This window comes from Dasypus novemcinctus, chromosome 13 (assembly GCF_030445035.2).
Source record: "Dasypus novemcinctus isolate mDasNov1 chromosome 13, mDasNov1.1.hap2, whole genome shotgun sequence".
In the NCBI taxonomy this organism is placed as follows: Eukaryota; Metazoa; Chordata; class Mammalia; order Cingulata; family Dasypodidae; genus Dasypus; species Dasypus novemcinctus.
Window position 1 is genome coordinate 57661907 of NC_080685.1, and position 24625 is coordinate 57686531.

The 24625-nt window shown below is 38.6% G+C and overlaps 1 protein-coding gene across 4 annotated transcripts in view; it reads left to right on the forward strand.

The window, feature by feature from the left end:
* Nucleotides 1–24625, forward strand: part of RALGPS2 (Ral GEF with PH domain and SH3 binding motif 2) — a 219544-nt gene that overhangs the window by 41446 nt on the left and 153473 nt on the right. For all 4 annotated transcript variants that reach the window (XM_058274797.1, XM_058274793.2, XM_058274799.2 and 1 more), the window contains exon 2: nucleotides 11098–11231. In XM_058274797.1, the coding sequence (XP_058130780.1) occupies nucleotides 11175–11231 (57 nt within the window). In that variant the 5' untranslated portion in view covers nucleotides 11098–11174. The remainder of the gene's footprint in view (nucleotides 1–11097; nucleotides 11232–24625) is intronic.

Sequence of the window (24625 nt, forward strand, 5' to 3'; positions counted from 1 at the left end):
ATACAAGTTTCTTTAAAAGTAGTAGTTTATCTTTTTACATAAAAGCAAATTACCATTTTTAAAAATAGTTAGATAAAAAGAGAAAAGGAGCTCTAGGACTCAGTCCTTCCACCAGAACAAATATTAAACAGTCAGAAAATGCCTGAAACAACTATTTTGAAACTCTGGAGGCTGGAAGTGCATGGTATAGCATCCAGGGAAGACCAGGAGGTAGAAGCAGATAAATTATGATAAATACCAGTAAATTGCTCTTTTCACGTGCCCATCCCCCACTTTCGTGGCAGGCTGCCATGGGTCAGAAAGGAATATAAAAATCGTCGCCCTAAGACCAAGGGTGGTCATGGCTGATGTGTAATCGTGGCTTTTGATTAGCAAACGTGGCTCTCTGGGGGCCTGGCTCTGAGGGCAGCCATTGTTTCAACCTGTCCTGAGCAGGGCTACGGAGGTGGAGACTTAAGGAGACTGTGCTTCCCCAGGACTGTGCAGGACAGTTAGTTGAAGAGCTGCTGCTGCTGGTCAGGCTAGGAGAGCTCAGCTTTGGGGATGCATTGGAGAAGCTCTTGGCACCTTTCCAGGTCCTCTTCACAGGGCACTTTGGAGCCAGTCTGCACCCTCTTTGTGGGTTCCTAACCTTGTTTTGGCTGGGAAAGGCTAACTTGTGAAAGTCTTCTCCGGTGCCCACCTCCTCCCAGAATTTGCCCTCCAAACAGAGGCAGCTTGAGAGAGCAAAAGGAGCGTAAGAAACTATTGAGGTGGATTGTCTGAGGCAAAGGCCTGCAGGCTTCAGACACTGGGGACAGGGAAACAGAGACAACCTGACTCCTGTGAAAGGGGAACCCCAAAACAACCAACAAGCAAAGCCCAAGACAAGACAGAGACCCAGAAAGACAGGGAACCCCCTGCACACTACGTTCAACTTGGCAGATCTTCCAATAGGAAAGATGAAGTTCAGGAAAATCTCTGTCTCATCATCTGGTTACAAAATTGAGAAACAGACATCTCAGAGCCTAAATTACACAGTAAACCTTCTCTCTTTTTTTTTTTTTTTTTTAAGAAGGTACCGGGAAATGAATCCAGGACCTCATGCATGGGAAGCAGGCCCTCAACCACTGAGCAGCGTCTGCTCCCTAATGAGAGTTGTTTTTTCGTTTGTTTTTTTTTTCTTTTTAGGAGGCACTGGGGATTGAAACTGGACCTCATACATGGGAAGCAAGTGCTCAACCATTTGGGCTACATCCGCTCCCCAGTAAACATTTTAAAATATTTTAAAATACTAAAATGTACAGTGTGAAAGTGGGCGTAGCTCAGTAGTTGAGCGCCTGCTTTGCATGAATGAGGTCCCAGGTTCAATCACTGGTATCTCCTTACCAAAAAAAAAAACAACAACAATGTGCAACACAAAGAAACAGGAAATTATGACCCATTCAAAGGAAGAGGATGAAAATCCAGAAAACAGGAATGAAGATGACCAGAATATAGTCAGAGTGAATAAAACCTTTTTTTAATCCCCCCCTTGCAGCTTTTTTTTTTTTGCATGTTGTTTGCTCTCTGTGTCCATTTGCTGTGCATTCTTCTGTGTCTTTATTTTTTATGTATTTCCACCCCCCTGTGGCTTGTTTTGCTGTCTGCTCTCTGTTTGCTGGGTGCTCTTCTGCGTTTTGTTGTGTTTTGTTTTTTTTGCCTGTCTCCCTTTTTGTTGCGTCACCTTGCTGACTCGGCTCTCTGCGGTGCTTGTGGGCTGGACTGCTCTCTGCAGCGTGCCTGTGAGCCTGCCTCCACAAGGAGGCCCTGGGATGTGAACCCAGGGCCTCCCATATTGTAGATGGAAGCCCAACTTATTGAGCCACACACAGGTCCTTCCCCTGAATAAAGCCTTTTTAAAAAATAATCCTAAAAATGCTCAAGGATATGAAGGAAAATTAAGAGAAAGAACTAAAGGAAATCAGGAAAACAGTGAATGAGAGGTATGAGAATTGTAGTAAAGAGGTAGCAGTTTTTAAAAGAAACCAAATAGAACTCCTAGAGTTGAAGACCACTATAAGTAAAATGAAAAATCCCCAGGAGAGTATCAAGAACAGATTGGAGTTGGCAGAAGAGATAATCAGTAAACCTGAAGACAAAACATTTGAAATGAGTCAGAAAGAAAAAAACGAATCACTAAAAGTGAAAATAGCGTAAGACGCTTCTGGAACACCATCAAGTGTATGAATATACACATTATAGGAGACACAGAAGGAGAAGAAAGAGAAAAAGGCACAGAAGAAATGTTCAAAGAAATAATGACAGAGAACATCCCAAACTTAGCAAAATATGTGAATGTGTGCATCAGAGAAGCCCAGAGAACACCAAACAGTATAAACATGGAGAAAAATATACCCTATTGTATATTGATCACACTATTGAATGCAAAACACAAGAAGAGGGTTCTGAAAACTGTAAGAGAAAAGCAAGGTGTTAAGAATATGTGTTTTGCTGCTCTTGGGTCTAGTGTTATGTATGTCTAGTACATCTAGTTGGTTTATAGTGTTGTTCAAGTCTTCTCTGTTCTTACTGAGCTTCTTTCTAGATACTCTATCCATATAGAAAGTGGTATATTGGAGTCTTCTATTAATATAGAACTTTCTTCCTATCAATATTAGCTTCATATATCTGTGTCTCTGCCATTACTACTAATTTATTTGTAATTGTTAATGTCTTCACATTGAATCAATCCCTTTATCAGTATATAGTGACCTTGTTTGTCATAAGTTTTTGCCTTAAAATCTATTTTATCTGATATTAATATCACCATCCCAGCTCTCTCTTCTTTACTGCTTGCATGGCATATATGTTTTCCATCTGTTCCCTTTCAGTCTATTGTGTCTTTGCATTTAATATGAATCTTTGTAAGCAGCATATATAGTAGTTCGGTCATGCTTTTTTATCCATTCTGCCAGTCTCTGTACATCTACTGATTTTTTTTAAAAAGATTTTTAAAAAATTTTTCTCCTTCCCCCCATTGTTTGTTCTCTGTATCCTTTCGCTGTGTGTTCTTCTGTGTCGGCTTGCATTCTTGTCAGTGGCACTGGGAATCTGTCTTTTTGTTGCATTATCTCCACTTCTCTGTGCGTGTGGTCCCACTCATGGACAGGTTGTGCTTTTTTTTGCATGGGGCAGCTCTCATTGCAGGGTGCACTCCTTGTACATGGGGCTCCCCTATGCGGGAGACAGCCCTGCGTGGCATGGCTCTCCTTGTGTACATCACCACTGTGCGTGGGCCAGCTTATCACATGGGCCAGGAGGCCCTGGGTTTGAACCTTGGACCTCCTATATGGTAGATGGATGCTCTATCAGTAGAGCCAAATCCACTTCCCAGTCTACTGATTTTAATACTTCCTATTTTGTAGCTTGTATCTGATAATTTTTTATCTAATATTCTTGAGATCTTATCCTAGTTATTATTGTGCTTATTACCTTTTACTCATAGTGAATTGTTTGCTTGTATTTGTTGTTGACTTTTTTATTCTGAACCTGTCAGTGGGGCTTTATTTGTGGGAATCCTACATTTCCTGAATTGAAGGTATGTTTCTCTTCCCCTGCCCAATTTTTGTTATTTCTGTCTGTGTTGTGTTCCAGGTATCTTACTGGCCTATGAATATATTTTATGTGAATTTCTTCTCTTTAGGGTTTTGGATCATGCTGGTAGTATAAATTCAAATTCTGTGTTTGTGTGGGGAGATGCCAAGGAGTATGAATTTTCAGGGAAGATGCTCTATTCCAGCCTCAGTGTTAAGCCATAGACAAGTTTCCTTATTTTCTAGTAAGGGTAAATTTTTTTCTAGAGCATCTTATTATTGATGAAGTAGACAGATCTTCCATCTCTCTGGCTTTACTCTGCATAGTGGGATGATAGTGATGGGTACATGTGGAAAGTATGTGTCTTATTTCCATTCTTATTTCTGGATGGCTTTGTCTTTTTAACTTATGTGAATATTCAAGCCCTTATTTCTAAATTTCTTTGTAACACAGGGATCTTTAGATTGTTTTTTTAAGCCATTGCTGGAAATATTTTATTAGATAAATTACAGAAAAATCATGCATAAAATAGAGAGTTCCCATGTACTACCCTGTTACTAACACCTTACGTTGGTGTGGTGCATTTGTTGCAGTTGATGAAAGCATTTTATAATTGTACTCTTCACTCTGGTGCATGGTTTATTTTAGTGGCTGCTGTGTTGTACAGACCTATGGGGTTTTGTTTTTTGATTTTTATTCTTGTAACATACATACAACCTAGAATTTCTTCTTTTAATTATATTCAAATATGTATTTCATTGCTGTTACATTCACAATGTTGTGCTACCATCACCACCATCCATTACCGAGACTTTATCATCATCCCAAATAGAAACTCTGTATAATATAAGCATTAATTCCTCACATTATTTCTTTTAAATGTATATTGTGTATTGGCTATTTGATAACCATTTTCCCAAAATTTTATATATAGATAAATAATGTTTTTTTTTTTTTGCTACTGGAACCCTCATATGTGGGAAGCTGGTGCTCAACCACTGAGCTACAGCAGCTCCCCTTCCCTATATTTTTAATGTTAATGTTAAGCAAGCATTTACATTATCATATATAATCTCATCCTGTGAGTGACAAGTTTGATCATTCACACATTCTTTCAACAAATTCTTACTAAGTAGGCAAGTGAGGTCAAGTCCTGTCCTATGTGCCTGGATCAAAGATGAAAAATGCTTTTTAAAAAAATTTTGTTTTTAAATGTAGTTCTTTAACATCAAGAAACTCGAAGTACATTTAGAAGGGAAGACATATACATAAGTAATTAAAACAGTGTCAATATATAGCAGTAGCATTTTGACAAAGAGCAGTGGAATCATAAAGGTGGGAAACTAATGAATTCTCTGTGGTAGGCATTTTTGGGAATTCTATAAATCTTTATAACCTGGGGTGTCCATCAGTACCCCATTCTCTTTACTTTATGTCTTAATAACTTGAACTTCTTCAGGATGACAAGTAACAGAGATAATCTTTCTTATTCCAGAAATAGTCTTAAAAGGCAACTGCATTTTTCAGAATAGCTCAATATCAGTTTTGTGTAAACAAAATATTTTCTTCTTTATTCTTCAACATTTTGATGGCTTTTATATTGAAACATAAAATTACTGGAGGTTTTAGGATAATTTTCTAAGATTAAAAAAAATCAAGAAGGCAATGCAGTTTTAGCTGTCACACATGCTGAAAGTAGACTTGCCTTAATGCTAAGACACAAGCAGTTTAAATTTTAGGCCTTATGGGGGTGTCATATAGACCATATCTTTAATTTTTATTTAAAATATTTTTAACAGAACAGAAACTATCACCTTTTAAATATTGCATTGCAATTATGGTCCTTTAATTTTACTCAACTAATCTTTTTGCATGAAGCTTTTAAGAATGTTTTAATGAGAAAATTTAGCTAACTGTACTTTTCACTTTTGTCTTCATGTTTCTTATTCTTGTCCATTTGAAATTTTTTAATGTGGTTGTATACAAAGCATTAAAGTTGTTTCCACTTTTCAGCTTGATTGATCTTTATAGTTTTTTTTTTTTTTTTTTTAGTTTTCAGATGAATTTCCAGGACTGAGGTTTTAGGTCAAAATGTATGAGCATATAAATTCTGTATTGTTCAAATGTTTTCCAAGAAATTGGCAGTAATTAACTGCATTCTACTAACAGTGTTCTTATAGTTCTTTACTTAACTCTTCTTATGTTTCATAAAACCGTTGTATGACTTTAGTATGATCTTCCTAATGATGATAGCACAAATGGGAAGCAGACGTGGCTCAAGTGATAAGGCCTTTGCCTATCATATGGAAGGACCCAGGTTCGATCCCTGGGGCCTACTGCTGAAAAAGAAGAAGAGAAAGCGTGTCTGTGCAGCGAGCTGAGTGCCCATGTGGTGAGCCAAATGCCCACATCTGTGCCTGCGCGAGTGCCTGTGTGGTGAGCTGAGTGCCCGCGCAGCAAGCCGAGGGCCCATGTGGTGAGCCAGTGTGTGCGCAAGCAAGTAATGCAGGAAGATGATGATGCAACAAAAGAGAGATGAAGGGGAGAGTCAAGGTGAAGCGCAGCAGAGACCAGCAACTGAGGTAGCTCAATTGACAGGGGACTCTCTCCACAACAGGGGTCCCCAGGATTGAATCCCGGTGAATCCTAGAGGAGAAAGATGAGAAGAGAAGACAAAAAGAGAAGTAGATATAGAAGATCACATGGCGAATGGACACAGCAAAAACAGCAGGGCAGGGAAGAGGGGAGGGGAGAGGGAAAAAAAGGTAAAACATTGTTTTTTAAAAAGTATTTTAGAAAATATATAACTGGCTCTGTGAAATGAGATTAGATTAATTAGTGAGGAATTTGTCGCTTTCATTTTAATCCTTGTTCATTCCTTAAAGAGGTTTCATGGTAGGAGTACCATTGAGACAGTGGAGAGTTAGGAGGCTCAGTGATTGTGGCTACAATTCCATAATCTAGTTCTGTGACCTTAAGCAAGAACTAAATCTAACATTTCAGATTTCCTTGCCCTAATCAGTGGTAGATGCCTTACTCCACCCCACCAGATTCACCCCCATTTTCTTTAAGTCAAGGAGAGAAACTCTCCTGTTCTTAGTTAATCTCAAGCTTGGTACTCAGTAAATACTTGTTGAATTGATTTTTAATTAAAGATTTTTAATTTAATTTAATTTTTTAAAGATACTTAGATTATACAAATATCAAAAAAATATAGAGGATTCCCATATGTCTTCCTCCACACCTCCCACATTTTCCCACATTAGCAGCATCTTTCATTCACTGCACTTAGATAGATACATCTTGGAGCATTGCCACTAAGCGTGGATTAAAGTTTACATTATAGTTTACACACCCTCCCACCCAATTCTGTAGGTTATGGCAAGATTTATAATGACTTGTATGTGTCGTTGCAGTGTCATTCAGGACAATTCCCAAGTCCCTATATTACACCTGTTTTTCCTCCCTCTGCTCTCTGCCTACAGTGGCCACTGCCTCCACATCAATGATATAATTTCTTCCATTATTAGAATCACAGTAAGTCTATACTAGAAAGCCAGTAAGTCTACTTTAGTCCATAGTTCATTCCCCAATCCTGAGGATTCTGGGATGGTGATACCCACTCCACCTCTAATTGAAGAGGGGCTGTGATCCCATAGGGCCAATGGATGGGACTCTCCTGCAGTTGTAGACTTTTGATTCCTTGGTATAGAAGTTGTTCATCATCACTTACCTGTTGTCCTGGGTGGGACAATGAACTGGAGAATAGGTGTTGAAACTCTGTTAATGGTTAGCACTCTGAATTGATAGTTTAAATGCATGTAATTATCCATCTACCTATCTGCATACCTCCCTACCTGTTTTTCTCTCCTTCTGATACTCTCTCTTTTCCTCCCTCTGTCTTTGCCTCCGTTCCATTTTAAAATCTTTTTAATGACAAGCCATACTAAGCTGACTTACAGTTTCCTTCTTTTCTGCTCAGCTTCCTCCCTGGTACCACTGTAGCTATCTGTCTGATGCTCCTTCCTTTAGTACTGATGTTTATGTTAAAATATGCCCTGTTTGGGGATTTAGAGCCAAAAGACAGAGTAACTGTCTTTAGAAATTGAGAGGCAAGTAAATAGAAAATAGTGAATTTAATTAAGAAAAGAGCTGGGTTGATGTTCACAGCATTATGAATGATTGTGTAATTTATAGTACAGGGAAAAGTAAATAAAATGTAAAATTTTAATATATAATTAATATGTACAATAATATTTTTAATGATTTTGCCTATTTAAAACTATGTTTAATTGCGATTTCCATTTCTGACCGCAAATGATAGGTCTGTGCTCTTGACATGGAAGGTTTACTCATCCTTTACTTTTGCACATTTCCAATTTTTATTTTTGTAGGTGCTATGCTATTTTTTTAAACTTGAATATATAGATTCATTTATTTTTTTATAGATTTTTAAATTTTTTAAAGATACATAGATCATATATAATATTAATATTAAAGCATATTTGTCTTGTTTAATTTCAGCCTTTCTTTATGCAAAGCACAGGTGTAGGTTCTGAGGCACACACAAAAAGAATAAACCCATGTCTTGGTCTTTTCAGACTTGTAGTGTTTCCATAGTAACATGAGGTGTTGTTATCCTTAAATATTATTGATGTGTAGTACATTTATAAATAGTTGTATGATTTTCTTTAAAGTCTCCTTTGCTGGTTTTATTATTATTTTTTACATACAGTGGATTTTAATATAACTTTAATTTCAATGGAATATTTCAATGAAAATTTAAAAGCAGGCAGAGAAAACTTGATAATTTAGAAATGAATTGATGTTGATCTCTGGTCTGTATTTCTTTTTCAGCAAATAATAATAAAATATATAATATGTAAAATATGTTAAGGATTCAAGTTACCTTTTAATAATAAATTAAAATACTTTTCTTAGCACTAGGGGGCACTCTTGATTTATGAATTTGTGTCAATCTTTATACATAGAATGTAGAGTGAGATGAAATGGTTTGAAAACATTTGTTGCAAACTGAGTGTTGCCTATAGAAAAAAGTATGGATTATCAAGCTGTTTTTAATAGCAATGTTGATCCTTAATAAGTTGATCTTTAATAGTGACATAAGGATAAAGAAGCTTATAGAATGAAGTACTGTAAATTGGAAAAAAATTGAAGTTCTGTGCTTTATTTTTTCACATTGACTTTCTTTTTTTTTTTTTTTTTTATTTATTTCCCCTCCCCTCCCCCGGTTGTCTGTTTTCTGTGTCTTTTTGCTGCGTCTTGTTTCTTGTTTCTTTGTCCGCTTCTGTTGTCGGCAGCGGCACGGGAAGTGTGGGCGGCGCCATTCCTGGGCAGGCTGCTCCCTCCTTCGCGCTGGGCGGCTCTCCTTATGGGTGCACTCCTTGCGCGTGGGGCTCCCCTACGCGGGGGACACCCTGCATGGCAGGGCACTCCTTGCGCGCATCAGCACTGCGCATGGGCCAGCTCCACACGGGTCAAGGAGGCCCGGGGCTTGAACCGCGGGCCTCCCATGTGGTAGATGGACGCCCTAACCACTGGGCCAAAGTCCGTTTCCCCACATTGACTTTCTAAATGGATTCTAAATGGTACTAAAAACCCATCTCTTCTAAAATAATTTATTCTTTTTTTAATTCTAGCACAACACTTTGCTCTTAGTAGGTCCTTAGGGTATATATGAAGCAATGAAGGTAAATTTTAAGAGGTGAATTTTTAAGCATTTGAAAACCAGGAACATGTTATGCTGCATTTAGGAAACAGATTTTAGGCATTCTTATCCACTATGTTGACAATTCAGATATTAGTAGTTTAGGAGTAGCCTACCAACATGTGTTGGCCAGAGGTGTATTCTAAGGTTTTTGTCTTTATTTAGGAGACTCCACTGAATTAAGGCTTTGTGTGGGTTAAGTAGAGAGTAGACAAAATCTGCATCATCACCACCATCATAATACCACACTTTAGTAGGTGCTGGTGCTGTTTTTGGTGCTTTGAATGTATTAACTGATTTTCTCCACAATAACTCTATGAAGCAGATACTTATTTTTATAAGTATTTAGATGAGGAAACTAAACAGTAAAATTAAACATTTTTCTGGGTTTAAACCTAGTTTTAGAGTCTTTGACTTTTAGTCACTATTCCTATACTGCTTCTCCAGAGAGAGGAAACTTAGCATTGAGAGAATTATTGATACTTTTAACTCAGTTTATAACATGAGTCTAGTTATTTAAAATACCTTATTTATATTACTGTTTTTTCTCTTATGAAAAATATCAGAAATTTAAAGTTGGGCGGAAGGGTCCTTAAGTTCTGTTTAGTTCACCCCAGTCATTTTACAGAGAGGAAGTTCAGATCTAGAGAGGAGAAGTCAGCTGTTGGTGGAAAGGGATTAGAACCTCAATTGAATATTCTAACTTACAGTAAAGCGGAAAGAAATATGGTGTTGTGGAATGTTTGACTAGAATTTTTTTTTTTTTTTAAGATTTTATGTATTTATTTTTCCCCACCCTCGTTGTTTTGCATTTGCAGTGTCTGTTTGTTGTGTGCTGGTCTTCTTTTTTTAGGAGGCACCAGGAACTGAACCTGGGACCTCCCATGTGAGAGGGGAGCACTAATCACTTGAGCCACCCCTGTTCTCTCTTCTTTGTTGTGTCTCTCATTATGTTTTCCTCTTTGTGTCTCTTGTGCGTTATCTTGTCACGTCAGCTCTCTGTCTTGCTCATCTTCTTTAGGAGGCACTGGGAACTGAACCTGGAACACCCATGTGGTAGAGGGGAGCTCAATCACTTGAGCCACATCTGCTTCCCTGACTAAAATTTTGGATGGCCTGGATTTTATTCTTGATTTCCCCACTTAACAGTTCAAAACCTTAGAGGCTCTATTACTTTGTATTACATGGGTATAATAATGTCTTACAATGAATGTTACTGGTAGTTGTGAAGACAAGGAGATAATGAATTTAAGATATTCAACAAGCTTGAAAACCCTATACAAATAAATGTAACATATACTATTGTGTTTTTATGACATACATTCAATAATTTTTATTTTTGTTTATAAGTATTTGTTATTTGTTTTTAAGTATGAAGTAATAGATTATTAGTCATGAAAAGCTTGTTCAAGCTGATTTAAGAGTATCATTCAGGTCTCAAAATGTACCATGTTATGGCATGTGTTACTCAGCTACACCTCTTTTACATTTTACTTTTTATTTGCTTAAAACTACAAAGTTGTACAATTTGAATTTTTCTCACAGTATTCATTTAATAAGTGAAAATTTAGCTTTTGTTTGCTGGTGAAGAAAATGACAGAATAACATCTATTGAATACTGCTCATTTGATGTTGCTGATCATTTGGAAATAACAGTCTGAATTGCCTTCAATCTGGATTTAATGGTCTAACTAAAGTTAAAGACTTTTAAAAAAATGGAAATATTTTGTACCTTACCATGGTGGTAGGCATGGATTTGTTTTCTTAAATTCCAGTAAAACACACATTTTAACCTTTTTCTTTACTTTTTACAGGAATAATGTATCTGTGGTCTTGGACATGAAGTGATCAGTCCCCTGTTAACTTAGGGTCAGGGACTGATGTGGGAAGTATGGACCTAATGAACGGGCAGGCAAGCAACATTAATATTGCAGCTACTGCTTCTGAGGTAAGACATTTAAGAAGTTAAGTTAAAAAGTCACAGACTTTCTAATTCTTTAAGCATTATGGTTGGTCAAAGATGACAATGCCCATCCCAGAAAACTGAGAATATCTATAAGAGCGTACCATCCATCTGCCCCATGAAATCTAAGCCCCGTCTCAGCCAGAAACAGTGAGCATCATCATCCCCAATCCTCAAGATTCAGGAATGAACAACCTTAAGAGGGGAAATGCAACTATGAACCAAAGTAGACTTATTATTATTCTACTAATGGAAGAACATAAATCACTGATACAAAGGCAGTGGCCACCAGAGGTTCTGAGAGGAGAGAGAAGGAAGAATAGATGTAACATGGCAGCATTTTGGGGGCATTGGAATTGTCCTGCATGACGTTGCAATGACAGATACAGACCATTATACATTTTGTCAAAACCTATAAAATTGTGCTGCGTAAGGTGTCAACTATAATGTAAACTATAGTCCATGGTTAGTAGCAATGCTTCAGTATGTGTTCATCAATTGTAAATAATAAATCCCACTAATGAAAGATGTTGTTAATGTGGAAAAGTGGGGGAGTGGGAAGGGTAGGGTATATGGGAAACCCCTATATTTTTTATATAATATTTATGTAATCTAAAGCTTCTTTAAAAATAAAAATCTTTAAAAAATCAAAACTTGAAAAAACAACTTAATTTTAAAAAAGTTTTAATTTTACCATTCACGTTCACTGTGCTAAGATCTTAGAAACAATCCTTATTCTTAGCAAACAAAATAATTGAATGGATCATTAAATTATATATTATTTGTATATTTTAGTCAACTTCAGTAGGAAGCCTGAAATTGAACTTTTTCAACTGATTGATTTAGAGTATAGTCTACTTTTCAAGAAGATGGTGAGTAGATTTTAGAGAAAGGACTACATTTCAAAGCAGTTGTATAATTGTATTTAAAAGATATTTAAAGGTTTTTAGCTACACATCCAAACCTTACACTCTATAGAAAATACACAGAAGTATTTTCCCTTGTTTGAAATTATTAATCTTAGAAATTATGTTTCTTGAATTTTATTTTTCCATGCACAACTTAATTTTCCATTTATAGATTAGAAATATTATGATTTTAGCTGTAATTCATTTGGTCATTAGCATAGCATGTCACCAAAGTGGTCAAATTTTTATTCTGATTACAGTATGGCTTTTTTCTTTTAGAGATAATTATTCATTTAAACTAATTTATTTAAGAATTCCTAATTTTATGAAGGTCAGGGATCTGCATTTGATTTGTTGTCATCTTGGTGATAATAAATTACCTGCTTCTTAGGCTGATAGGTTTTAGCCTATATCCATTTTGCAGCTCTGAGATATTTCTTGCTCTACATGTTGTGCTAACAGAAGGGCAAGCTCATTTATATTTTATGTTGCCTGTTCTCAATTCAGATCTTGTTTCATCAGTATGAATTTATTTAGGTGAAAGGTTTTTTTATGGGCTTGGGAAAAAACCTGAAAAGGGAATGATGACTTCTAGATTTAGTGCATAACTATTTCTAAACTTTTGAGGTTAAAGATATTCTAACCAATACTTACTTACTGGAGAATTAATCATAGCAGTTATGAAATAGTATTTTATCATACATACTGTTACAATATAGTTTAATTTTCATGTGATTTTTGTAAATATTGACTTATTTGAGTAGTTGCTTCAATGTCTGTAACTTTTCTTTTTTCTGATGTTCCAAAAGCCATTCGTTTTATTTTTTATTTTTTTTATTAAAGTTAATAGATCACAAGGAATGTTACATTAAAAAACACACAAAAAACAAGAAACATAAGAGGTTCCCATGTAACCCACTCCCCACCCCTCACCACATCATTTTGGTAAATTGTATTTTTTTGAGGATATATACATCACCAAAAAAAATGTTATACTAAAAAATATAAGAGGTTCTTGTATACCTCCCACCCTCCCACACCAACAACCTCCCTCATCATTGCGGCACTCTCATCGCACTCGGTGAACACATTTTGGGGCACTGCTGCACTACACAGATAATAGTTTACCCTGAAGTTCACACTCTCCCTTAGTACATTCAGTGGGTTATTGCAGGATATATAAGGTCCAGCATCTGACCCTGCAATATCATTAAGGCAACTCAAAATCCCAAAAATGCCCCCACATCACATCTCTTCTACCCTCTCCCTGCCCTCAGCAACTACGGTGGCCACTTCCTCCTCTCAATGCTAAAATTTCTTCTATTACTCGTCACAGTAGTTTTATAGTAGAATATCAGTAAGTCCACCCTAGTCCATATTTTATTCCTCCATTCTGTGGACCCTGGGATGGTGATGTCCTCTCCACCTCTGAATCAAGACGGGGCTTAGATTCCACATGGGTGATGGATGCAATTCCTCCTCTTACAGTTGTAGGCACTCTTCATTCCCTGGTATGGTGGTTGACCATCTTCACCTCCCTGATAGCTGACCTGGGTAAGACCAACAAACCAAAGAGTAGGAGTCGCCACTCTGCTGAGGCTCAGGGCCCAGCTGGCATATGGGCAGTCTAGAGATTCAAGTCTCCTGAATATGGACCATCCCTGGCGCCAACCACAGGTTCAGTAAAAGTGACAGAAGAGGCATGTGTAGAAAAGTCACATCTGAGACTGGCTCTGCCACACTTAGGAGCAAAAATTCATTTTAATTTTATGATCTTAACTAGTACATTTAGGCAGCAGGTTTGCAGAGTCAGTGTTTTTGTCTCATAGTCAATTACAAACTGTACTGCTAAGCTGATCCTGGTAAGACTTACTCTCTTCTACCTTCTTCTCTTTGCTCATCATAGTTCTAACCCTTCCAGGATTATTGCACTTGTCTCTTGCTCTCTACAGGTACTGATGTTCATGAGGGTGGAAGATAGGGAGAAAGGAGAGAAATGAGGAAATGAATCTCTTGAATATTACAGAGCGAGGCTAGCATCATAGTGATGATGCTAGTATTAGTGATGGAACAGTAGGTGATCGCAAGGCCTTGTGATAGGATTTTTGAAACGCTGAACAGGTCATAGTTGGATGGAGGACCTGGAATGTTGGAAGGGTGATTCTAGAGATGTAGCTTAGATTGTTGAGATGGAGGTGAAGACTGAGCTACGTGTTCACCTTTCTAGTTAATGTATTGTGATTTTATTTTTGCTGCATCCTTTTTCTTTTCTACCTTTTTTTTTTTAATTTGTCTTTGTTTTCTGTTTTGTCTTTTTTGCCTGCCTTACTTAGCAACTTCGGCATCTGGTTCCCATGTTTCTTTTTTTATTTTCTGTAACTATGGGATGAGAATAGTTTATTACTCTTTTAACACCTTGGCATGAATGTTCCTTCATATGCTCCACTTTAGCTCCATTTTCCCCCCAGCCGATTACTTGGGCCTTGCAGCTGCTGAATATGTTCTAAATCCATGGTTTCAATTATTTTTCTTTTGCAGATGATTTCCATATTTTTATCTCTAGTCATCTTCCCTCTTAAATTTTAGTATTTCTAATAGACCAGAACCTTTTTACTTATCATATGAACAAAATCAAATTCCTTATTATTTTTCTGTTCCACAGCTTCTAAAGAAATTAGTCCAGCCCCTTTCTCTGACCTCTGTTAATTGAACCACCCTTTTCCTAGCTATGCACATTTAAATATTCAGATTTGTCACTAATTCATTTCCCTTTTGCCTATCACTGTCATTTTCTCATCACATCAAGTATTAGTTATCTAGTGATGTACAATAAATTACCATAAATTTTGGGTCATAAAAACATTTATTTATTATCTCACAGTTTCTGTGGGTCAACAACGTGGACATGGCTCTACATCAGGGTCTCTCACAAGGCTGCAGTCTAGATGTTGGCCAGGGCAAGGGTTTCATCTGAGACTGGACAGGAGAAGGATCCTCTTGTTGGCATTTAGACCCTCAAGGGCTGTCAGACAGGAGCTCAGCCTGTTGCTGGCTGTCCTCTAGAGGCTCCCTCATCTCGCCATGTGGTTCTCTGTGTGATGGCTTCCTTCATTAAAGTCAGCAGACAGGGCCTGCTAGCAAGGCTGAAATTGCAGTCTTATGTAATGTGATCACGGAAGTGATCTACCATATTCTGTTGGTTAGAAACAAGCCATAGATCCTGCCCATTCTCAGAGGGAGAGTATTATATAAGCATATGACCACCAGGAGACGGGGATCATCAGAGGCCATCTTAGGGCCTACCTCCACACTGATCTCTAGAATTCATTCATTTTTCCTTATTTCAACTACTACCATCCTTAATTTTGTCATTTATTGTCTAGATTATTGCATTGGCCTTTAGTTGGTTTTACACTTCTTCCCTCTGCTGTTTCTGGTCCATTTGACTGAAATTTAAGATTAATGTGCTTCTTGTCTTCAAACTGTCAGTGGTTCCTCATTTCATGCTAATTAAAAACAAATGTTGGGAAGCAGATGTGGCTCAAGCAATTGGGCTTCCACCTACCACATGGGAGGTCCTGGGTTTGGTTTCCTGTGCCTCCTGGAGAAGGTGAGCTGGGCAGCAAGCTGACGCAACAAGATGATGCAACAAAAGAGGCACAAAGACACACCAGGGAACCAAGAGTGTCTACAACTGCAAGCAGAATTGCATCTATCAGCCCTGTGTGATCTAAGTCCTCTCTCGATTTAAGAGGTGGAATGGACATTGCCATCCAAGGGTCCACAAGATGGAGGAATATAATATGGATCGGAGTGGACTTGCTGGTATTCTACTATAGAACTCTTGTGACTAGCAATGGAAGAAATTCTATCATTGATGTGGAGACAGTGACCACAGGAGTTGCTGAGGTCAGGGAGAGGGAGGAAGAGGTGTGGTATGGGACATTTCGAGGACTTGGAGTTGTCCTAAATGATATTGCTGGGACAGCTGCAGGACATTGTATATCCTGCCATAACCCACTGGAGGGACTGGGGAAGAGTGAATCACATTGTAGACTATGGTCCATGCAGTGTGGTAGTGCTCCAGGGTGTATTCACCAAATGCAGTGAATGTGCCTCACTGATGAGAGGGGATGTTGATGTGGGAGGAGGGGTAGTGTGTGGGGGGAGTGGGGCACATGGGAAGCTTTTATGTGTTTTAACATAATGTTTTGTGTGATCTATTTATCTTTTTTTTTAAAAAAAAAGACAATAAAAAGAAGACACAAAGAGGAAAGACAATGAGAGACAGAAAACATCAGGGAGCTAAGGTGGCTCAGGTGATTGAGTGCCTCTCTTCCACATGGGAGGTTCTGGGTTCAGTTACTGGTGCTTCCTGAAGAGAAGACAAGCAGACACAGAGAGCAGACAGCGACCACAAACAATAAGGGGTGGGGGTGGGGGGGATAAATAAATAAAATCTCTAAAAATAACAAAATCAAAAAAATTTCCCCTCCACCTTTCGTCAAGACCTTCCTCAAATGGCCCTAAATTTTCTTTCTGATGGATGAACTCCTCTTAATTTTCTACTTGAGAGAAATAATACTGTATTTTGTTAATGTTTATATGCCCCCTTAATTTTTCTATTTCTGTTATAACTAGCTATCTCAGTTTTTCTACCTGGAATTACTCTTCCCTATTCTAGTGTGCCCTTCCTTGCCACCTCACAAAGCCTGTTTCAGATGCTATACTTTAATAAAGCCTTTCCTGGTTACCAAAACATATTAAAATTACCTTATTTTTGAAATAATTATTTAAACCTCTTTTATATAATTTTCCCCAATAAATTTATGCATAGCTCTTCCTCCTTGACAGAGTGGTTGTATTATATATTTATATATATCTTTGCATTATACATTTGTATTACTATATGTAGATTTGGTATATTTATATTTCTTTAATATGATGTATGTATATAATGTATGTGAATAGTATATTTAAAACCACTCTGAAACACATGGTCTAGTATCACAGTAAATAGTGCACAAATATTTGTTAAGTAAAATAGATCATTTCAGGTATATAAATTATCCTATAGATGTTCCTAAAAATAAATGAATTGCCTCAGGCCTCATAGTAATATAATTTAGTATGTGAGAAGTAATGGAGGGAAGCTCTGCTTTTAAACAAAAAATGAAAAATTAATGTTTTTCACTTTCTCATAAAAGAAAGAACTATCAGCATATTCCAACTCCAGCCCACTTAACCTTCCTGCCTCACACACCAATGGTATAAAAAGCTGAGGAACGCTTATTGGTCACAGCTCACGGGGTTATGCCTACTAGAAGACTGGGAACTAATCATAGTATTATAGAATGCTTTCCCTCTTCCTACACACCACATCAACAGGCCTCCTTTTAAGTGATTAGAGCTAAAAGAACTGCAAGGCTTAGATCTAATTAAGGATGAGTTTCAAAAGACACCAAAAGACAACAAGAGAAAAAAACAAACACGGTGGAGAAAACTGGAGGCTCAGATACCTACAGCTAGAGAAAACAGTAAACACTGCATAGATAAATATAAACCTTCCTACTAAAGGCCTATTACCTCAATTTCTATTACCCAGTAAATCGTGTGGTTTTCAAAAAAAATTACGAGGGAAGCAGATATGGCTCAACTAATAGAGCATCTGCCTACCACATGGTAGGTCCAGGGTTCAAACCCAGGGCCTCCTGACACGTGGGGAGCTGGCCCATGCACAGTGCTGATGCATGCAAGGAGTGCCATGCCATGCAGGGTGTCCCCTGCATAGGGGAGCCCCACACACAAGGAGTGCACTCTGTAAGGAGAGCTGCCCAGTGTGAAAAAAGTGCAGCCTGCCCAGGAGTGGTGCCGCACACACGGAGAACTGGCACAGCAGGATGATGCAACAAAAAAGAGACGTGTTTCCCAATGCTGCTGACAAGAATACAAGCATACACGGAAAAACACACAGCGGATGGACACAGAAAGCAGACAGTGGGGTGGGGGTGGGGGGGAAGAGAAATAAAAAAATAAATCTTTTTTAAAAAATGTACAAGCCATGCTAAAAGCACAGAAGAAAAAAATGCAATCTGGAGAGAGAAAGCAAATAACAGAACAAGGTTCAGATATGGCAGAAATTTTGGAACTATCAGACTGAGAATCTAAAATAACCAGTTAATTTGCTAGGGGCTCAAATGAAAGAAGTGGACAACATGCTTGAACAGATTTGTAATAGATTGAAACTCGAGAAAAAAGCAAAAGGAAATGCGAGAGAAGGAATTGTAGGAAGGTGGTGAGTAGAAAGCTCCAAGATTCTGTCTTTTACCAGAGCAACTACTAAACAGGCAGGAACTGTCTGAAACAACTATTTTGAAACTTCAGAGACTGGAAGAACACTTTCCAGCATCCAGGAAAGACTGATAGGAGGAGACTGATAAATTATGGTAAAGACCAATAAATTGCTCTTTTCATATGGCAGATACTGTGCTCATCCCCCACTTTCTTGGCAGGCCACTGTAGATCACAGCCTCTGCTAGCTCACTGGTGATAAAAAGACATCAAAACCCTCTTCCCCAAGACTTGGGGTGGACCATGGCTCATCACTGATCATGGCTTTTGATTATCAAGTTCTGATCACTGGAGACCCAGCTCTAGGACAGCCGTTGTACCAACTCAACCTGGGCAGAGGTGGCACAGAGGAGATTTAAGGATGCCATACTTCCTAAGGGGGTTAGGGGACACTTAGTTGAAAAGTTTTATTACTGGACAGATCAACAAAGTTCAGCTTTGGGAAGCCGTGGAGGAAGATCCTGGCATTTTTCCTCATCCCCTCCCAGGTACTTTGGAGTCAGTTTGCCCAACCCCCATTCCCCCTTGGGTCCCTGGCCTTGGTTAGCTGGGAAAAACAAAAGACTATCTTGGGAAATTCCTACAATGTTGTTCCCCCCCCCCCCCCATCCTGCACCCTGAATTTGCCCTCCAGGTGAAAGCAACTTGACACAACAAAAGGAATGTAAAAAACTACAGAGGTGATCAGTTTGGGGCAAAGGCTTGCCTGCTTTTTAAATACCCTGGAGAGGGAGGTCTGTCTTCTGGGATATAGAGGCATCATTCAAACTCCTGTAAACAGGAGAACTCCAGAACTGGTAAGCACAAGCCCAAGGCAAGTCATAGGCCCAGAAATGAAAGGGAGGACCCTGCACACAGCATTTGCCATTGACGGACCTTCCTATAGAAGGGCTGAAGCACAAGAAAATCTCTGTCTTACCACCAGCGGTTTGCAAAACCAAAAAACACACATCTCAGGGAATAAATATTAAAATGTACAGTGTGAAACAAGTAAAACACAAACAGGAAATGGTGACCCATCCAAAGGAAGAGGATAAAAATCCAGAAAACACCAATAAATAAGAATAGAATATGGACATATTGAACAAAGCCTTTAAAAAATAATCTTAAAAATGCTCAAGAAGTTGAGGGAAAATAGAAAGAACTAAAGGATATCGGGAAAACAGTGAATGGGCAGTATGAGAATCTTAGCAAAGAGATAAAATTTTTTAAAAATGAACCAAGCAGAACTTCAAGAGTTAAAGACCACAGTCCTTGAAATGAAAAATTCCCAGGAGAGTTTTAAGGGCAAATTGGAGCTGGCAGAAGGAAGAATCAGTGAACTTGAAGACAGAACACTTGAAATGAGTCAAACTTTGTAGCCAGAAGAAAAAAGAAGTATTAAAATTGAAATAGCTTAAGACACCTCTGGAATACAATCAAGTGTACCAATATATGCATTAGAGAAGACCCAAAAGGGGAAGAGAGAAAGGGACAAATGGAATATTCAAAGAAATAATGAGAACTTCCAAACTTATCGAAGTGAATATGCTCATCCAAGAAGTCCAGAGAATACTAAACAGCATAAAGATGAAGAAAAATACACTCCATCATATATTGATTACACTATTGAATATGAGGGACAAAGAGAGAATTCTGAAAACTGCAAGAGAAAAGCAATGTATTATGTACAAGGGAACCCCAATTAGATTGAGTACTCAAAAATGAGGGAGAGATTAAGACATTCCCAGATAAATAAAAGCTTAGGAAGTTCATCACAACTAGACAAGCTCTACCAGCATTGCTAAAGGCAGTTCTTCAGATTGAAAGGAAAGAACACTAGACCACAGTAGAGGTAACCATTTGTAAGATGATAAATGCTAGTGTTATTGTATTATATTGTTTGGTATGTAACTCTACTTCTTATAGGTGCTAAAATGCAAATGCATAAAAAATAACGGTAACTCTATGGACATTCGGAGTGCAAAGATAAGTGGTAACAACTGCAAAAAGGGAGGGACAGAGGGGTATAGGAAAAGTATATGTGTATACAACTGAAGTTAAATTGGTATCAGACCAAATATGATTGTTATATTTAGCATGTTAAATTTTCTTTTATTTAGATTTATTTATTTTTATTTATCTCTCTCCCCTCCCCCCCCAGTTGTCTGCTCTCTGTGTCCATTTGCTGTGTGTTCTTCTGTGACCGTTTCTGTCCTTATCAGCGGCACCAGGAATCTGTGTTTCTTTTTTTTGCGTCATCGTGCTGTGTCAGCTCTCCGTATGTGCAGCACCATTCCTGGGCAGGCTGCACTTTTCTTTTGAGCTGGGTGGCTCTCCTTACGGGGCGCACTCCTTGCGCGTGGGGCTCTCCTACGTGGGGGACACCCCTGTGTGGCAGGGCACTCCTTGTGCGCATCAGCACTGCACATGGGCCAGCTCCACATGGGCCAAGGAGACCCGGGGTTTGAACTGCGGAACTCCCATGTGGTAGGCGGATGCCCTATCAGTTGGGCCAAGTCTGCTTCCCTAGATTTATTTCTCTCCCCTTCTCCCCCACCCCCCAAGTTGTCTGCTTTCTGTGTCCATTCGCTGTGTGTTCTTCTGTGTCCGCTTGTATTCTTGTCAGCGGCCCCCGGAATCTGTTTCTTTTTGTTGTGTCATCTTGCTGCGTCAGCTCTCCGTGTGTGCGGCACCCCTCCTAGGCAGGCTGCACTTTTTTCACGCTGGGTAGCTCTCCTTACGGGGTACACTCCTTGCGCATGGGGTCTCTATGCAGGGGACACCCCTGAATGGCACGGTACTCCTTGCGCGCATCAGCACTGTGCATGGGCCAGCTCATCACGTGGGTCAGGAGGCCCAGGGTTTGAACCTTGTACCTCCGTGTGGTAGGCGGATGCCCTATCCGTTGGGCCAAATCCACTTCTCCTAGCATGTTAAATTTTAGCCCCATTGTAACCCCAATGAAAACATGAAAAATATATCCAGATAGAAATGAGAAGGCACTCAATATTGTACCAACACAGAAATATCAAACATAAAAGTAGGGATTTATGGAAAAATTGAGGAACCAAAAAAAAAAGTATACGGGGAAGCAGATGTGGCTCTAGCAATTGGGCTCCTGTCTGTCATATAAGAGGCCCAGGGTTCAATACCCCAGTGCCTGTGTGGCAGCCTGGCCCATGTGGAGTGCTGCCCCGTGCAAGGAGTGCTGCCCTGTGCAGGAGTACTTGCCCACGCAGAGAGCTGGCACAGCAAGGTGATGCAACAAAAAGATACACAGAGGAGAGATAATTAAGAGATGCAGCAGACCAGGGAGCTGCAGTGGTGCAAGAGAATGATCATCTTTCTTCCACTCTGGAAGGTCCCAGGATCAGTTCCTAGAGCCACCTAATGATAATACATGCAGACACAGAAGAACACACAGTGAATGGACACAGAGAGCAGACAATGAAAGGAGGAGGGAGAATTGTTAAAAAAAATCTTTAAAAAGATATAGGACTTACAAAGACTTAATATTAAATGGGAGAAAGTCCTGCGTTATCAGCAGTGATTAAGTGTAAATCAATAAAACTCTCCAGTCAAAAGGCAAAGATTGGCAGAAAAGATAAAAAAGCATGCTCCAACTATTTGCTGTCTGCAAGAGACTCACCTTAAATTCAAAGATGTACGTAGGTTGAGAGTGAAAGGATGGAAAAAATATACCACGCAAGTAGTAACCAAAAGAGAGGTGCAGTGGCTATACTAATATCAGATAAAGTAGACATTAAGTCAAAAACAGATACAATAGATATACTGATAAAGGGGACAATTCAACAAAAAGATGTAGCAATTATAAGTATATATGCACCTAACAGCAGAGCTCCAAAATAAATGAAGCACATACTGACAGATTTGAACGGAGAAATTGATTGGTCTGCATTATTAGTAGGAGACTTTAATATACCACTCTCAATATTGGATGGAACATCTAGTCAGAAGATCAGTAAGAAAGTTCAAGTCTTGAACGATAGTCTAAACCAGTTACAGCTAACAGACACATACAGAACACTTCACTCAGCAAAACCAGAATGGACATTCAAGTGCACATGAATCATTCTCTTACGTTGGATCACAAAAAATGTCTCAATAAATTTAAAAAAATATTGAAATCATAAAATACACATTCTTCAACTACAAACAACACAATGAAGATCGATAATAGAGGGAAAAATGGAAAATTCGCAAATATGTAGAAATTAAACATATACTCTTTTTTCTATTTTTAACTTTATTTTATACATTTAATAATTGAAAATATAAACAATTAAAAATTAAAATACAGTTGAATAAAAACATCCATTTCTCAAATGTACTGGATACAAACTTTTTTTTAATTGAACTTTTTTTTTTTAAAGATTTATTTCTCCCCACCCTGTCATTTGCATTTTCTCTGTCCTCTGATATTCTTTTCAGGAGGCACCAGAAACTGATCCCAGGACCTCCGGTGTGGGAGGGAGGTGCCTAATTGCCTGTGCCACCTCCATTCCCTCATACATATACTCTTTTTTTTTTAATTTTTAAAAATTTATTCTTTTAATGTTACATTCAAAAAATACGAGGTCCCCATATACCCCCCATCCCCCTCACCCCACTCCTCCCCCCATAACAACAACCTCCTCCATCATCATGAGACATTCATTGCATTTGGTGACTACATCTCTGAGCACCACTGCACCTCATGGTCAGTGGTCCACACCATAGCCCACACTCTCCCACAGTCCACCCAGGTGGGTCATGGGAGGACATACAATGTCCAGTAACTGTCCCTGCAGCACCACCCAGGACAACTCCAAGTCCCGAAAATGCCCCCACATCTCATCTCTTCTTCCCATTCCCTACCCCCAGCAGCCACCATGGCCACTTTCTCCACACCAATGCCACATTTTCTTCAATTACTAATCACAATAGTTCATTAATATCAGTAAGTCCGCTCTAATCCATACTCTATTCCTCCATCCTGTGGACCTTGGAATGGCCATGTCCACCCCACATCTATATCAAGAGGGGGCTTAGATTCCACATGGATGCTGGATGCAATCCTTCTGCTTTCAGTTGTAGGCACTCTTGGCTCCATGGTGTGGTGGTTGACATTCTTCAGCTCCATGTTAGCTGAGTGGGGTAAGTCCAATAAACCAGAGTGTAGGAGTTGCAAGTCTGTTGAGGCTTAGGGCCTGGCTATCACATGGTCAGTCCAGAGATTCAGGTCCCCTGGGTATACATTAAACCCCAGCACCCAGTTCGAGTAAAAGTACATTCATATACTCTTAACCAAGGGATTAAAGAGAAAATCAGATGTGAAATGTGGAAATACCTTGAGGTGAATGAAAATGAAAATGGAACATACAAAAACTTACAGGATGCAACGAAGGCAGTGCTGAGAGGGAAATTTATGGCTCTAAATGCTTACATTTAAAAAGATGAAAGACTTCAAATCAGAGACCTAACCTGAAAATTGAACACCTAGAAAAAGAAGACACAAACTAAACCCAAAACAAACAGAATGGAGGAAATAGCAAAGATTACAGCAGAGGTAAATGAAGTAGAAAACAAAAAATTTCTAGAGAGAATGAAAACCAAAAGTTGGTTCTTTGAAAAGACCAATAAAATTGACGAACAGTTAGCTAGGTTAACCAAAAAAGAGAGGATACAAAGAAAATCATAAATGAGTGAAAAACCTCCCAACAAAGAAAAACGCCCAGGACCAGATGGCTTCACAGGTGAATACCACCAGACATTCCAAGAAAACTTAACTCCATCCTGTTCAACCTCTTCCAAAAATTGAAGAGGAGAGAACCCTCTCTAACTCATTCTATCTCATTCTATGAGGCCAGCATCACCTTCATATAAAAGCCAGAATGATAGCACACACACACACAAATGGAACAATGTATATAAGAACTATTGGAAAGTTACAAAAGATGTAGCATGTGTAATGGGAATGCCAGAAAGAGAAGAAAAAATGGAATAGAAAAAAATAGTAGTAATGTCTGATAATTTTCTAAAATTAATGACAGACATCAAACCACAGCTCAAAGAAGCTCAGAGAACCCAAAACAGGATAATTATACACCAAAAATATACACCTAGTGATATCATAAT